This window comes from Gavialis gangeticus, unplaced genomic scaffold (assembly GCF_001723915.1).
Source record: "Gavialis gangeticus isolate Ggan-Ray unplaced genomic scaffold, GavGan_comp1, whole genome shotgun sequence".
NCBI classification, from domain to species: domain Eukaryota; kingdom Metazoa; phylum Chordata; order Crocodylia; family Gavialidae; genus Gavialis; species Gavialis gangeticus.
In genome coordinates this window covers 109,652,096-109,666,780 of record NW_017729025.1, presented here as the reverse complement: position 1 = coordinate 109,666,780, position 14,685 = coordinate 109,652,096, and the positions used below count along the sequence as shown (strand labels likewise).

Sequence of the window (14,685 nt, the reverse complement as noted above, 5' to 3'; positions counted from 1 at the left end):
TGTGTGTGTGTGTGTGTGTGTGTGTTATAATTGTATTTTAATTATAATATTATAATACATACACACACTACCTCTTTCCCAAACGCACCAACTTTACACTTAGTTTCCTTTCGTCTCCTCTCCTAGAATTTGTTTACTTAATGAGGGAAATGTCATACATCTCCCTCTCCTCTCTGCTGTTTGCTGCTTTTTTCATATCAGCTAAACTATCCAGTAGTCAGAGTGTGGGTTTGTATAAGCAGCTACCTAAAAGTCATCTAAAGCCAGACCCCTTAGTATGTTCATGTGTACTACAAATACTAAATGACAACTGGTATTTCTGTTTCTAGTCCTATAGTCTTGATCTGAATCCAGAAGCACAAAGATTTAAAAGACAATTCATTATGTAAGAGAGGGGGGAAGCATGTCTACACATCAAAAAATATATACTGCTTCAGGTTTTTGTTTTTTTTAATCTGTATAAAAAGATCAAAAAGCCCAAAGTGGGTTTTTTGTTGGCATTTTTTCCCCCAAAACCAATTTGCGTGTCCCTTGTTGATGACTTTTCCCACCAAATTTGTTTTCCTCTGTCCTTTTCACAGTAAAGGCTTCATGAAACTCTCGCTGTTTGTAGGTTTAGTATTCATTGCAAGATGACCTGGTCAGACAGTGTAATGATGTGGTAAATTGGTATACATGAGCTGGTTCAGGGCTTCAGTGTTCTGAGTTCCTGGGTAATTTAAACCAGCATTAATTGCATCAAATACATGTTTACTTGTTGAAGTATCTGTGATTCCATTGTGGGATCTTGTTTTTATTACAGTATTGATTTTAGGACCCCAAATAAGATCAGGGTGCCGTTGTGCTATGCACTGTAGGGACACTTGATAAGAAAATGGTCCCTGTACCAAAGTGCTTGAACACCTTTTTAATGCTCATGTGCTTGATGTCTGGTTCTTCAATCAATATAAGTATTCTTTTAAACTGGCTTCATAGACAATAGGTGACATTCAGCCCAAATGAAACTGCAGCTATTTCATTGGAGTTACAGCAGGGAAAACTCAAGTTGGAAAGATCCCCAACAGGTATGCACTGCAGCTTAAACATTTTTAATACTCTGGGGACAGATTAATTCTGCTCAATATCTTTTGATTCACCTGCAACATAAAGGAAACTACAGACACTTTTATAGAAGAATTGAAATGCAATTGAGTCACTGTTGATATCTCTGTAGTCTTTGCTCAGTTACTGTTTTGCAGCTGCTTTTTCCATTATTCAGTGAGTTGCCACAGAAATCCCTTTGACTGTGGTACCATGAGGAGTTTGTTTCTCCAGCCATAAGAGGAATAGTGTTAAATCTTGATCACAGCTATTTCTATACTAGTATAGAGAGATTCTGCACTTGAAGTGAAGGCCTTAAATGAGAGTTTGTACAGCAAGCAGCTGTGTCAGCTGATAAGAAAGGTGTCCCAGTTTCACTTATGAAGCTTCCTATACTTTTTGAACCAGGCTTTGGAGACCTTCTGTGAAACACAATGGATCCCTGGTGCATGACAGTACAAATAATTAAGAAATGAATGGAACTGCCTTGAATTTTATGCATTCCAGCTGTGCAGAGTGGACTGGTTTCTCTGTTACACTAACATCTCTTTGCACCATCTAAACAACATAAAGGAACCATCTCAGCTGGTATAGAACAAGACCTGGACATGGCAGATTGGTAAGGTGATCTGCAAAATGGGACTGGAGTGAGCTGCTCTTCCACTGTTCTCTTCTTCCTGGGAACTGTGGAGAAAGAAATGTACAGTAGGGAGTTAAGAAGAGCACTGAGGGTACTCTAACTCTGTAGTACCCTGGCAAATTCAGGCAACTCCAGAATATAGGTAACTCAGAGGAGGCTACGTTACCTTTTGCCTAAGAACATGAGTGTAAAAAGCAGATATAAAATGGTGACATTCAAATTTGGTAGTTCACACTTGCTTTTTATAGTTGTCTGCAACTGAAGAAGGTATAAGGCAGTGGTGCATCAAAGCCAGTGAGCCAAACTTTGATGTTAGCTACAATTTTGTAACCCTGTTGAAGTGAACCAGCTTACACAGCCTCATCAGGGGCAGAAGCAAAGGAGAAAACCAGTACCTGCTTAAACTCCAGGGACTCCAGTACAGTTACACCAGCAATTGAGCTGCCCCATTGTGTTCCAGAAACTTACATTTGGATTCCCTTATGCTACAGCACGATTTTTGCCAATGCTGTGACTGAGTTTACCTATGACGCTCTATGCCTAGCTGTAGAAGTCAAAGTGAACTGCCCCATTTTTCCTTTTGAATACTTAAATTCTACTGAAGTTTTGTGGTTGGGTTTTTTTGTTCATTCTTGAGTGTCTTAAATGAATATACCTGTCCATGTGACAACTACAACCCAAACATTTGTCTCATTTTGTTAGTACAAAATAGCATAAAAGTGAAAATGAATGTAAACCTGATTCTGATTGTCCTTATATGGCTATAAAATTGGAGTACCTAGAAGACAAACATCTGGGAGAATGAACTATAAACAAAAAATAAGGTGATAGTCTCTTTCTTATCTAAGCAAAGAGAAATAAAAGGAAAAGAGAAACTGCATAAAAACTGAAAAGTAATTAGATTTTTAGAATTCTCTCACTTACAATCAAAAGCGGGATTCGCTTTTTAGGAAAAGGAATTTGCATTTTTATTTATTTATTTATTTATTTATTTATTTATTTTTGCTTTTTAGACTAGTTTTAAGTCTGATCACTTTTTAAACTAGTTTTAAGCCTGGTCACTGAACTTTTCCCTCCTTGGAATTGGACAGCTGATTGATATACATGTCAATGTCAAGTGCAGAGAGAACTGCCAAAGTCTGCATCAGTAATCCAGTGATCAGTTGGTGACATTAAATAGATACAGATGGCAGATAGTAGGGAGAGCAACCAAATCCAGCCAGGATTCACTTTGCCATAATGAAATTCATCAGGATTCACCTTGCCAGAGTAGAGAATTGTGACTTTATTTGGGGGGGATGAGCAGTAGGGGTGTTCCACACAGTCTCTGCTTAAAAAAAGGCATTTGCATATAAAGACCAAAATTATCTATGGACGTACTGAGGTTTATCTATGCTGTATGCAAGTTTAGTTGCCTAGTTATGTAAAGCATATAAAATTGCATGACTGCTTCAGTTAATATATTGTTTCCTATCAGACTGTTCAAGTAATCAGAAATCAGTCTGCTTTCCACAGTGCTCTTTCTCATGCTTTTCTCTAGGAGAGTTCAGTGGGGCTGAGGAGGAAGGAGGTGGCGTGTATATGTCCCCATTGCAGTATTCCCACACTCTACATAGGATCTGTGATTGCAATTGCAATGTCCTTTGCTGTATAAAACATCTGATGCAGATAGTCTGAATGCTTTGTACAAAATGAATAGCTGTAATGAAAAGTGATTCTCTTCTTAAACCACATTAAGTTCTTTGTATTTCTTATCATACCACTGTGTGTAAGATGACAATTGAGTCCAATGTGTTTTGCAGTCTATGCAGCTATTTAACCTCCACTGCATGAAGAAATGTAGACTGAGATACTAGCTGTCATTAGGTCCTTATGCAATTTATACACTACCTGCTTCCATTCACATTGGGTATCTGATCCTACTCTCCCTGTAGCAAGTGACAAGATGGCATTAGTATTATCTGTTGCTATAAATGAGGTGAATTGGGGATAGAGGTGTTAAAGTGTTTCTCCTGTTGGAAAGTGACTTGATCATCTATTGTTGAGCTGCCTATGCCGAGTAGTAAAAATTGACCTGTTCTTATTGGCCTGTGGTCAAGTTGAGCTTCTAATTCATACTCTACCTCACCAAATAGAAATATATGCACTCTCCTACATTTAAAGACAGTGTGCGCTAGTTCTGCCATAATACATAGCTTACTAAAATGTCTGTGTGTTTGGGGAAGGAAAAAAAAACAAGGTTTTAAAGTGCTGAACCTAACACTCAGTTTTGTTTCTTTTTTTTCCTGCAGAGCAGAGATGAAGACCACAGGTAAGAGTATATTTTTTGTTTGTTTGTTTGTTTGTTTGTTTTGTTCACTTGCAGTCATAGCTTTTCTATAATGCTTAACCTTTTATTGAAAATACCTTTTTTTCTCTTTTACGTGAGAAATAGGGTGGTGGAGACTATATGCAAGCATACCTTTTAACTGCTTTTAAAGGGGAGGGGGAGCTATAGCTTGAGAGCATACACCAGCTGTTACTTTAGGTCTGCATGATCCTGTAGTGATATGTTAGTTAAATTGCTGAAACCTTAAGCTAGAATGAAACTGGGTTAAAGTTGAAATAGCTTTGCTACACTTGTATCACTATAGAAGCCCTGAGGTGTAACAGTTGGATCATAACAGCTTGTAGCAGCATCTTTGGACAGAGGTGTAACAGGGCAGAGTAGCAGCTCTGTGCTGTGGGCAGTGGCTCACTGCATGGGGCAGTGGCTGCTGGACTGCACAGTGGTGGCAGAGTGATTAGCTGCTAGTTACAGCAGCAGTAGCTTTTTCTGCTCCCCTCTCCCCTCTTAGTTATGCTCCTGTTTTGATATGGATGCAGTTGTTCCTTGTGTCTGTACCCCAGGTGGATGAATGCTGGAAGCTATGGTCTGGGGGCTCCTATACACATGCAGAGAGGCTGCTCTAACATGCTGTAATTACAGCACATCAAAGCAGACTCAATTAATTGAGTCTGGTGGAGTGTGGTAATAGTGTGCTCCAGCAGACTCTAGCATCATGCGTATTAGTGTCCCTGTGCTGACAAATGGTGGCGGAGCACTTCAAACTAAAGCTGGTTTGATGAGCTGTAGTTCAAAGTGCCCTGCCACCATTTTTCAGTGTGGGGATGCTGATGCATATGACACTCCAGGCACTTTTAATTAGTGCAACTCTTGGAGCTGCGTTAATTCAAGCACCCAGCCTCTTGGAGCATGTCTATAAACACCCTGGAGTTCTAAGCTTGACTGTGCTGGTGCCTGTTCTTAGTCTCAGACCAGCAGAGACCCCCTATGCCTGAAGAAGGGTGTCTGTGCCCAAAAGCTTGCCAAGAACTTTTTTCCGACTACTCAGCTGGTCTAATAAAAGGTATCGCATCGACTCAAAGAACCTTGCCTGTTCTTAGACAATGCACTTTAGTCATAATGCTCAGAATTCAGTACCTAAAACCCTAATTAGGTGGCTTGATAATCAGGGTGCTCAGCACCCACAGTTTCCATTAGCTCAGTTTTTGGGTATCAGTTTTAATATAGTAGTATGTTGTTCCCATGGAACAAATTTAGGCTGGAAATTGGAACAACAGCACAGGGGTGAAGTGCTGAAACAATAATAGTGGAGAGAGAAACTTGAAGAGGCTTCAAGGTGGAGCTTGACCAGTTGATGAAAGGTATTATATGATGTGGTTGCCTACCTTTCCTATCTTCTGTTCCTAAGTCTAGGGAAGGATGACATTTTATTGAAGTTCAGTGGCTCTAAAAGAAGTGATCATTACTGGGCCTGCCAGTTCCTTTGCAATGTAAACTTACCACTGAACCAAACCTCTCCGTTTTTAAAAAATAGGCACCTGATCCTATACTGCTTGCACTGTTAGAACTTCCACTACATCAAAGAAAGTTCTGTTATATAAGAAATAGTGGGTGGGCCTTATGTGGAACACTTCAAAAGCAAGTTATAAAATCCAAACTGTAACTATGTCTGCATCTGTGGTGGTCCTTCCTTGAATTATTTTAAAAAACTGAAGTACCTGTACACTGCTGCCCTTGACAGCAGGGAATCCTGTAAGCCATAAATACTGTACTGCTTAGAAATTCCTAAGTTGGATGTGCTTTTCAAGTAGAAAAATCGGCTTGCAGTCATAAAATTCCAAGTAGCCCTGGGGTGTGGAACGGATTTACTAGACAGCCCCCAAAAGCGTTGTGGCATATGGGTTCCTTTTGGTTTATATTATTGCCTTAAATTCTTCCATGTGTATGGGTGAACAGGGAGCATGGGAACAAATGAATGCTGACTGTGTGGTTACCATTACATTGTTTAATTCTTCTGTTCATGTCTATATACACCTGCCGCTTAAAGTGAGACCATGCATGTATGCAGAAAGTTAAAACCAGGAATCACGGGTGGTTGGGAATGGGATTATGTGAATTATTCCAGAGAATAGGGATTGCTCAAGTGAGTCAGGCAATAGTCCTTGTAGTCTGTTAGCACTGCTTTAATTTTAGCCAATGCCCACTGTTTCAGAATAGGATACAAGAAATCCTGAAGAAGGGAACTGTGGAATAATATGCCCATTTTCCTGCCAGACAGAATGTATCCTGAACCCCCATTAAAAGTAGATTTATGTCCAAAAGCATAAGGCTTATAGTCTTCTAAAATTCCTAGTTATTTTTGTAACCCCTCCTGTCATAAGTGAATATTTCTGTTTCTGTGGAAGTGACCAAAAGTCTTCTTGCATTGGTTGCCTCCGGTTAACTAAACTATTGAAATCTGATTAAACTAAGCCTGGTCTGGACTCTCTCATAAATTTGTGGTATATTGCACTTGTTATTTTCTTCTTGCAAAAAGCAAAATTATGTACAGTTCTTCTGCAGGTCTGCATCTAGGGAATCTGTGTGGGCGATGTCTAAGGGAATCCTGTTTTCTTGACTCGCTGTATTTAAATGACAATGGTTAGTGCAGGCTGACAAACTGAATGGCTTGTCCTAATTCTTCCTCTTCTCATATTCCCTCTGGAATCTTTCATGCCCATATGCTGTTCTGCATTAAAACCGTCTATCTTAATTCTGTATGGGGCACAAGGCATTCCTCAGCCCTTCTAAGGAAACTGTTGTTTTACCAACTGCCAGTCCAGTGACAGCCCTGAGGGTATATAATCTGCAAAAGACATGTTTATTCTACATATAGAGGATCCTAAATGAGAACTGGCTTTGTAGCTGGACTGAATTGGACAGTGTGGTAAGAATGAGCCAATTATGATAAGAGGATGACCGAGGAAAAATGGATCTTTGTTTTCTGTTAGTGTGGGACTTTTGGTTTGGCTGCAGATGGTTTAATGCCTTTTCAACAGGACATTAGCCAAGAGGTAACAAGCAGGTGCTAACTTGTTAGAAGCCAGTGATGAAGTGCTGCTTCCTTAGACCTGTCCTGATGTACTCATTGATACTAATTAGTTTGTTTATGGTGTGCTTCTGTCTGACTCAATCTGTTCTAATTAACAATTCAGTGCAGACTGTTACTGAACTTCTGAAGTTTCATTCATTCTAACATGCTTTTCAACATCCCTTGAAATCAAGTACACCTGGTTAATAAAGGTGCCAGTAACAATGCAGTATAGGAATGCACTGCAATTGTAAGAGGGAGGGATATGGGGAAAGGTGACAAGGCTTCTGTGAGAGTGGGAGTATTGTTAAAAATACAAGTAACACTAAGAACTGGTGTTCTAGTTCTTCCACCAGTTTGATTTGCTGACCACATGCCTGACACTAGACTGTTCCATACTGTCTTGCTCAGTGTGGTAGTAACATAGAACACTACAGGTGAAAATCTGTGGTGCACAGACAGCAGAGAAGGTCCAAAGATGGAGACGGCTTCAGTATCAAAATAGCACAGACTGCTCTATTGACTGTTTGTTTAATAATAATAAACCCCATAATTTAAATGCAACAGCAGGTTCAGACAGAATTTCCATCAAGAGCTGTAAGGTCCGATTTGCCATTTAGCACAAGGAACCTCCTCCATAGGTTGAGGCAGTTGACCACAAGACCACCCACGCTGGCAGAGGAAGGAGTGGCAATGAAGTGGCCTTCCAGCTCTCCCTGTACCCTTGAAGCAGACCTGATTCAGGAGGGCACTGTTGATCTCACTCCAACAGACGCCTTTGGGGAATTGTAGACTTGAGGATGGGCTTTGCCTTCATTGTGGCTGTGCTAGGGTGAATAAAGCCAAATATGTAGCCCTTTGCTTTGTCACCTCTTTTCTGTGGGACAGATTCCAACTTCGTAAAGGCTGGGTGTCCTAACCTGCCAAAGAGGTGGAAGAGGACCACAGCATTTCAGTAAGACTGTTGGAGACTCCATGTAGCTATATATCTAGAAGCCTTAATAACTTATTAAATTTGCCTGTCTCAGGTACATTGTGTGCTTTGGATTGAAGTCCTTAAATAATTGGTGGTTTGTGTGGGTGTTAAGAATACCATAGTATTTTTTGTGAGTGTAGGAATTTACCAAAATTCTCCTGTTGCTTTTCTCACAGCCCTGGGTCTGCTCTTTACTATGCTGTATTTTTTAAGTATATGAAGCACTTTTTGTGATGAAAGTCTTGATGAAAATGTGAAATGTAAAATGTGTTTTTTCTGGTCTACATGATGGGCACAGAACCTTCCTTGTTTACCTCCAATCTGCTCTGCCGATACAAATTATATCACAGCAGTGCTTCCTTTTGCCAGTTCATTTTCTGTGTAGGTAACGCTAGTGTATCGGGCATTCCAGATGCAATGTTCACTTGCTGTAGCAAAGATTTAAGACTTCCTATATTGCTCATTTCTTAGGACTTGGATTCTAACCCCAAGTTATTCCAAACAGCAGTGACTGAAATCCCTGACAAAACTGAATGGACTGTTGTAAATCAGTCAAATGAATCTTAAACACTAATGCAGTAGTGCATGTGTTGTATGGGGCCTACATGTAGCTCGCTATGCTCTGCTGATATTGGACTGTAATTCTCTCCTGCACTTTTATGGTCCCAGGTTCCTTTTGCTGCACCATTTACAAAGACCCTTCAATTTTATGCATCAAGGACAAGTTCTATTGCTAAAATAACTTCCAGAAGTGACTTTGGGCATCCATTGAGCCCCATAGCCTTTGAGGAGCCTGTGCCTTACTAAAGCTGTTCTGTGATAGTGAAGATGTTACCAGGATCCAAGCAGAAGAATAAATTATAAACAGGGATAATCTGCTCACCTTACACAGACCAATGTGGAGTTAATAGCTTGGCTTCCCACTAGGGAGTAGTTGCCCATTGTCTTTCCATCGGGCCTTCTGTTTCTGTTTGATTAGAACTGATTTGAGTGGGGGCATATTGATGTGCATAGAAATGGAAGTTTAACTATTGCTTAGGCATTTTTAAAAGGGGTTTTTGCAAAGGGCAGATTTGAAAAGTGGATGCTTAAACAAAAGAGCTACTTACTTTAAACAGCAATTTTCCAGCTTTCTCTACTGTTCCTGGTGGTTGTTTTTTTTTATCTAGACTAAGCTGCTTATCATCTTCCTGCCTGATCTACAAATGAGATGTTATGACAGTTTTACACAGTATAAAAACTTGTCAGCCCAAACACAAAATTTTCTTGTCCACCCTTCCCACAAAAAAAACAAATGGTATTTTACTTGGCTATCAGTCGTATTTGTAACAGCCTTTATACTCAGAGCTAACAGGTTCCTTCAAAATAAGCCAGCCTTGCTTTTGTAATATAACTCTAGTACAAAAGAGACAGTAGTTGATTTGAAAGTACAACAATAATAACCTTTAAGTTCACAGTTGCTAGAACATATAACCCTAGCACATCCTGTTCAGGCATCTCTCTCTGCAGAAAGAGCCCCAGTTACACTGGAAAATTATTGCTTCTCTCTTACAGAGCTGACACCTTCTAGGGCCTGATTCTCTTCACCCTATGGCAAGATCAGTGCAATTCTCAATGAAATAGAATAGCTTCTGTGTTAACTAGCTCCGTGGAGAGGGTTGGCAAAGAAGATAGTGCCAGTATCTTAATTCTGGAAGGATTTGTTTTGTTGTGTCTTTTTAAATCTCTTTGGCTATGGATAGACGGGTGGATGGATAGATTGTTTGGAGTGCTCAGAATACTAGAAACAGCAAGGGTGCAGGTGTGCATGGCCAAAGAAATGCTTCAACAATGCAGCATTTCAGTTATGAAAGAAGAAGGACATGTTTGAAATGCTCCCTGAAACATCACCCCATAGTGAAGCAGGACGGGGGATTGCTTAGTCCTCCAGTATCCCACAGAGGATTCTGTTCTGCTCTCACCCCTGTCTCCTTCTGGGAAGCAAAGGGGAATGTAAGGGAGCCAGGCAGGCAGTCAGTGAACACTCAGCTGTCCTTCAGGACATGCTGGGATTTCTGCTGGCCTCCTTGGCTTAAGAGCACTACCATGTCATGCCTTTATAGCTGTTTTGAAGTGGGGGCATTTTTGCACAGTGCTGAAGCCCTCCCGAAGTGGAGGGAGATTTGGAGTGCTTCAAATGCACGTCTATCCATACCCTCTGTCAGACCCAAAGTGCACCACATGACATGACTGGTGCATCTCCAGTTAGTTCACTGCACTCTGAGCGGCGTCCCTATTGCATCCCTTTTTTTCTGTGGTGTTCTGAATTCACTGCTTGTTTGTTGTATTACTTTAATTTCTGTGCACTTATGAGGAAACCCAGGCATCTGTTTGTGATTGTAGGGAAGCAGAGAAATGTGAAAGATGAGACATTCATTATTCTGAGAGACATCCAGATATCCATATTAGGACTACATGTGAAGAAACTCAGCTGTCACACATTAGCACAGAGTAAGCTGGACATTTTTATTTCCCCTTGTCACCCTTTCCTTCAGCAAGACGAGAGCTGGGGCTGCTGTGTATGAGCTCTGCCTGTCACCAACAAAAGCCAAACAGTAATTGATTTGCAGTTAACAGCTTGATAATCCCAACTCTGTCTCTCTTTTGTAAGCTTCACAATGCTTGTGAGAAAATCTTGTCCGGAACTGAAAGTGTAAATGGTCCCAGTGTAATCTCTTATTACACCTGTTTGATGATACTAAGTTAATTCTTAATGGCTGAGGTTTAGGAATTATCTTATTCATAAATCCTGCTTTCATTTCCTGCTGACATCTTTAATGACTAGGCACCAGTACCACATCTCTTTAAGCATGCCTTGTAACTTTAGTGTTGCTTTATTGGGGGGTGAGGAGGAACCATTTTTTTTAAATGAGCAGGTGCTATAATTAAAGGATAATTTTATTTATATCATCTGCACATTACAAAGTAGGCTGAGTAACATTATAGCCATTTGATAGATGGGGAAGCTGAAGCAAAGAGGTTTTCCAAAGATTGCAGTTGTGGGGTGGAAATAGGATATGGGAGTTCCTGGCTCCAAGTCCTGGACTCGAATCCGTACCCCTTCCCAGTTTCCTATTTGTTCTCCTTTATTATGGTTAAGTATCAGCCCCCAAAAGAAGAGAGATTGCCAATATCTTGTCTGATTAGTCTTTCTTCTTCAATAGAGGGCTCCATTATCATTTGTCTTGCATTTGCGAGTCAGTGCAGAGCTGCATTGGATCAGCAGGCAACCTAGGAGCCTTTGAACAGTTACTTTAAGGCACAATAACACCTTCCAGAGCTACCAGTCATTCAGTGGGAACCTACCTGTTCCCATTACTACATGCCTTTAAGGGTTGCAGCAAATATCCTTTGTGTATTGTGCCAGCTACACTGGTAGGTATGGAAAAGAAAAGGCTATGCACTCTTCATCCTCATTTTTGGGAGGAGGAGTGAGGAGGGGTGTGCTGGTGTTTGTTTTCTCTAATCCCAAAGAGCAGTTTCACAATTTGGGAAACCAAAATTACTGCAGTTGTGGCCTGTGCTCACCCTTCTGTAGTAATCAGTCGTTATCTGATTTGGAGATCGCTGATATTGTTTATAGAGGAAAAGGCTGGTGCGGGGGGAAAGAAGGAAGGGAAGAAGTTTTGGAGCATGGCAACTTTGCCTGTCCATGGATATTGCAGGCTGGTTTCTTTGAAGGGATCACTGTCCTGTCCATAGCTTGCAAGCATGTTATTTGTAAAAGACATTGCACACCCTAGAAAAGAGCTTTTCCAAAGTCTCTAGAGCTGGTACCGGAACGAAGGACCCTGCAAACCAATGTAGTAAATCTCTTTTGGTGCTGTTGGCATTCAATTCTGTTGTCTCGCGATAGGAATATTTTGTCATGCTGAAAAGCTGGACGCTAAACTTAACAGCACGCTGAGAGTCATAACACAGTGTACAACTTATACAGATGTACTTCCTGTACTCTTAGGCATTTGACCAAGTGATATAAGAGACAGATCCTAACATCATTACTGGCAATAGCGGCAAGAGATGATGAAAATCACCTGCTTCATCAACTGTTAACTGAAGACCTGAACAGATGGAGGTTTAAGAGGCTTAAAAAGTCATAAACTGTCTGCACACACAGCCCACAAGCTCCCGAGGAGATTGAGATTGAAGATGTCGAACCACACCTATGGCAGCAACAGAGTGGGCTGACCTGTGGGAGATGTCAGGCCTATTTCTACAGCATTTTATACCAGCACCAAACGACTCCCACATTGGGTACAACTTCAATATAGAAGCATGGGTCATGCTGAGGTATGGATACAGAGGCTTCAAAACAACACATCACAAGATGAACATTTTGGACAGCCCCCTGAGTGAATGCAATGTCCAACAAACAGCACAGCACAGCACTTAATCAGAATGTGTAATCTTAACAAATGCCAGACAGGGTAGATGGAATCTGCACACTGAACAAAACCAGACAGTGGCTCATAGATTTGGAAGTTGATATCTGATGCCATACGAAAGAAAAGAGAGTGAATGATAAGGAAAACAGCAGGAACTAGTGAGTTACTTTCTTAGCCTGATTTAAAAGTAGCAATTTATAGAAGAACCAAAACATAGTATTCTTTTATCAGCCAGTTAAGCTAAGGACCCCTTAGCTTTGGCCAATCTTTGTGCCATTATATTTTAATTTTAATAGCTGAGTAGAGATCTTATCTATAGATGACCAGTCATTTCCTTTTGAGACTAACCTATATGTAAGTGATAAAACTAAGATCTAGATTCACCTCACCTGAGGAAGGACACTTTGTGCCTGAAAGCTTGTCTAACTTCTCTCCTAACTATGTTATGTAGATACCAACTTCCTATTTAGATGCCAACTTTCATTTTAGGCTCCTATTTGCCATTGACTTCTATATCAAATTAGGCACCTGAATAAAATACCCTTTTAATTCAGCTCTTAAATCCTATCTCTCCATCATGGAGAAATAGCCCAATTGCTGACACAAAAGCCATAGTCAGTTTTCTATTTTTAATTTTGCTTCTTGCCACAGCCAGGACTGACTTGCAAATACATATATTTTCAGGAGTTGGGACCTGTTTTGCCTAACAGCAAGTTCTCTGCCATTACAGGGGGTTAAAGCATCTGTAGCTCCCTTGGTCTCTGGTGCACATTGTAATTTTTGAGACTTTTGTACTGCAGTTTCAAAGGTTGCTATTCAGTGTTAGAGGGTGGTCTGTGACTTGTGATATGAAGGGAGAACCAGCGTGGATGTTCCTACAGCCCTTTTGAACTTAACTTCTATTATACCATTGTCTGACATTGCAAATAACTGTGTTCGATGATCCAATTGGTCCCTGCTGTGTTTCTTTGTTTCTTCAGGAGCAAAGAGTTTTCATTTTTCTGATGCTGGTTAGTCCACTTTGCACTTACCAACCATGCTCAATTTGCTACAGCTTCTAAAGTAGGGGCAGGAGATTTCAAGAGGGAGATGGTTGTATCCACATGCTTAATTTCTTTTAATGTTCTTTTAATGTGCGTGGTTTTAGCCAGGTGGCTATTCCCTTACGTGGAGTGCCTTTTTAAGATAATTGTCAGGATGGCTACAACCCAGGTTGATCTAAATTGTATTTATTTTCTTAGCCTCTTTTAAAACAATATAAAAGTTTTTTGATTTAATTCCCCATTTTAAACCTTCTTCATGCAGATTTCAATCTTTCCCACCCCTGCTGGTATCATACAAGTTATAATAAAATTTCATATTCATTTTTATGTCCAGACCAGCTGGTGGACTTGGTAGAGAGCAGAAATGAAATCATGTGCATCTAATCTGTAAACAGGGGTGTAGGTTGTAGCCATGCTGGTCTAAGGACATAGGCAGACAAGGTTCTTTGCGTGAATCTGATATCTTTTATTAGACCAACTTAAATAGTTGGAAAACAATTATTAAGCAAGTCTTTCGGGTTCAAAAACCCTTCGTCAGGCTAAGGAAGTTTCAGCGGTTGGTGTGTGCTCTTCTTCCTGGATGGAATGAAAAGTAAAGAAGCCAGAGGCTGGGCTGGTATGCATGCAAGACAGATATCAGTGAAAATGTAGATTGAGGAGTCGATGGGTGAGAGACAGGCTGGGGGAGCGGGGAGGGGAGAGAGAAGGGGGATGAATAGTGGAGAGATACCTGGGAAGTCAGCTGTCAGGCAGGTTATAATGTGTCATAAATCCAATGTCTATATTTAGTCTATGATTTTTAGTATCCAGAAGGTTGATGAAGTGGAGTTCATAGGCTCGTCTCTGGGAAGTGTTTTTTAAGTTTCCTTTGAGGATCAGGACTGAGAGATTGGAGAGAGTGGTTTTCTTGTGAGAAATGTGCCCCCACAGGTAATTGGGTATTCCTGTCTTTGATAGATTTCTGGTGTACATTCATTCTGGTGCACAGTTGTTGTTTGGTCTCACCTACGTATTTTGCATCTGGGCATTTGGTGCATTGGATGAGATATATTACATTTCTGGAGGTGCAGCTGTAAGACCCAGGAATGCTGATGGCTCTGTTGTGGGGTGTAGTAATTGTGGGGGT

The 14,685-nt window shown here is 40.6% G+C and overlaps 1 protein-coding gene across 1 annotated transcript in view; it reads left to right on the top strand.

Moving 5' to 3' along the window:
* The window catches only part of TRIM44 (tripartite motif containing 44), a gene marked incomplete at its 5' end in the record, with an annotated part of 125,424 nt that overhangs the window by 38,849 nt on the left and 71,890 nt on the right, over positions 1 to 14,685 (top strand). Inside the window, one exon of the mRNA XM_019519388.1 lies at positions 4,012 to 4,031. Within this exon, the coding sequence (XP_019374933.1) occupies positions 4,012 to 4,031 (20 nt within the window). The remainder of the gene's footprint in view (positions 1 to 4,011; positions 4,032 to 14,685) is intronic.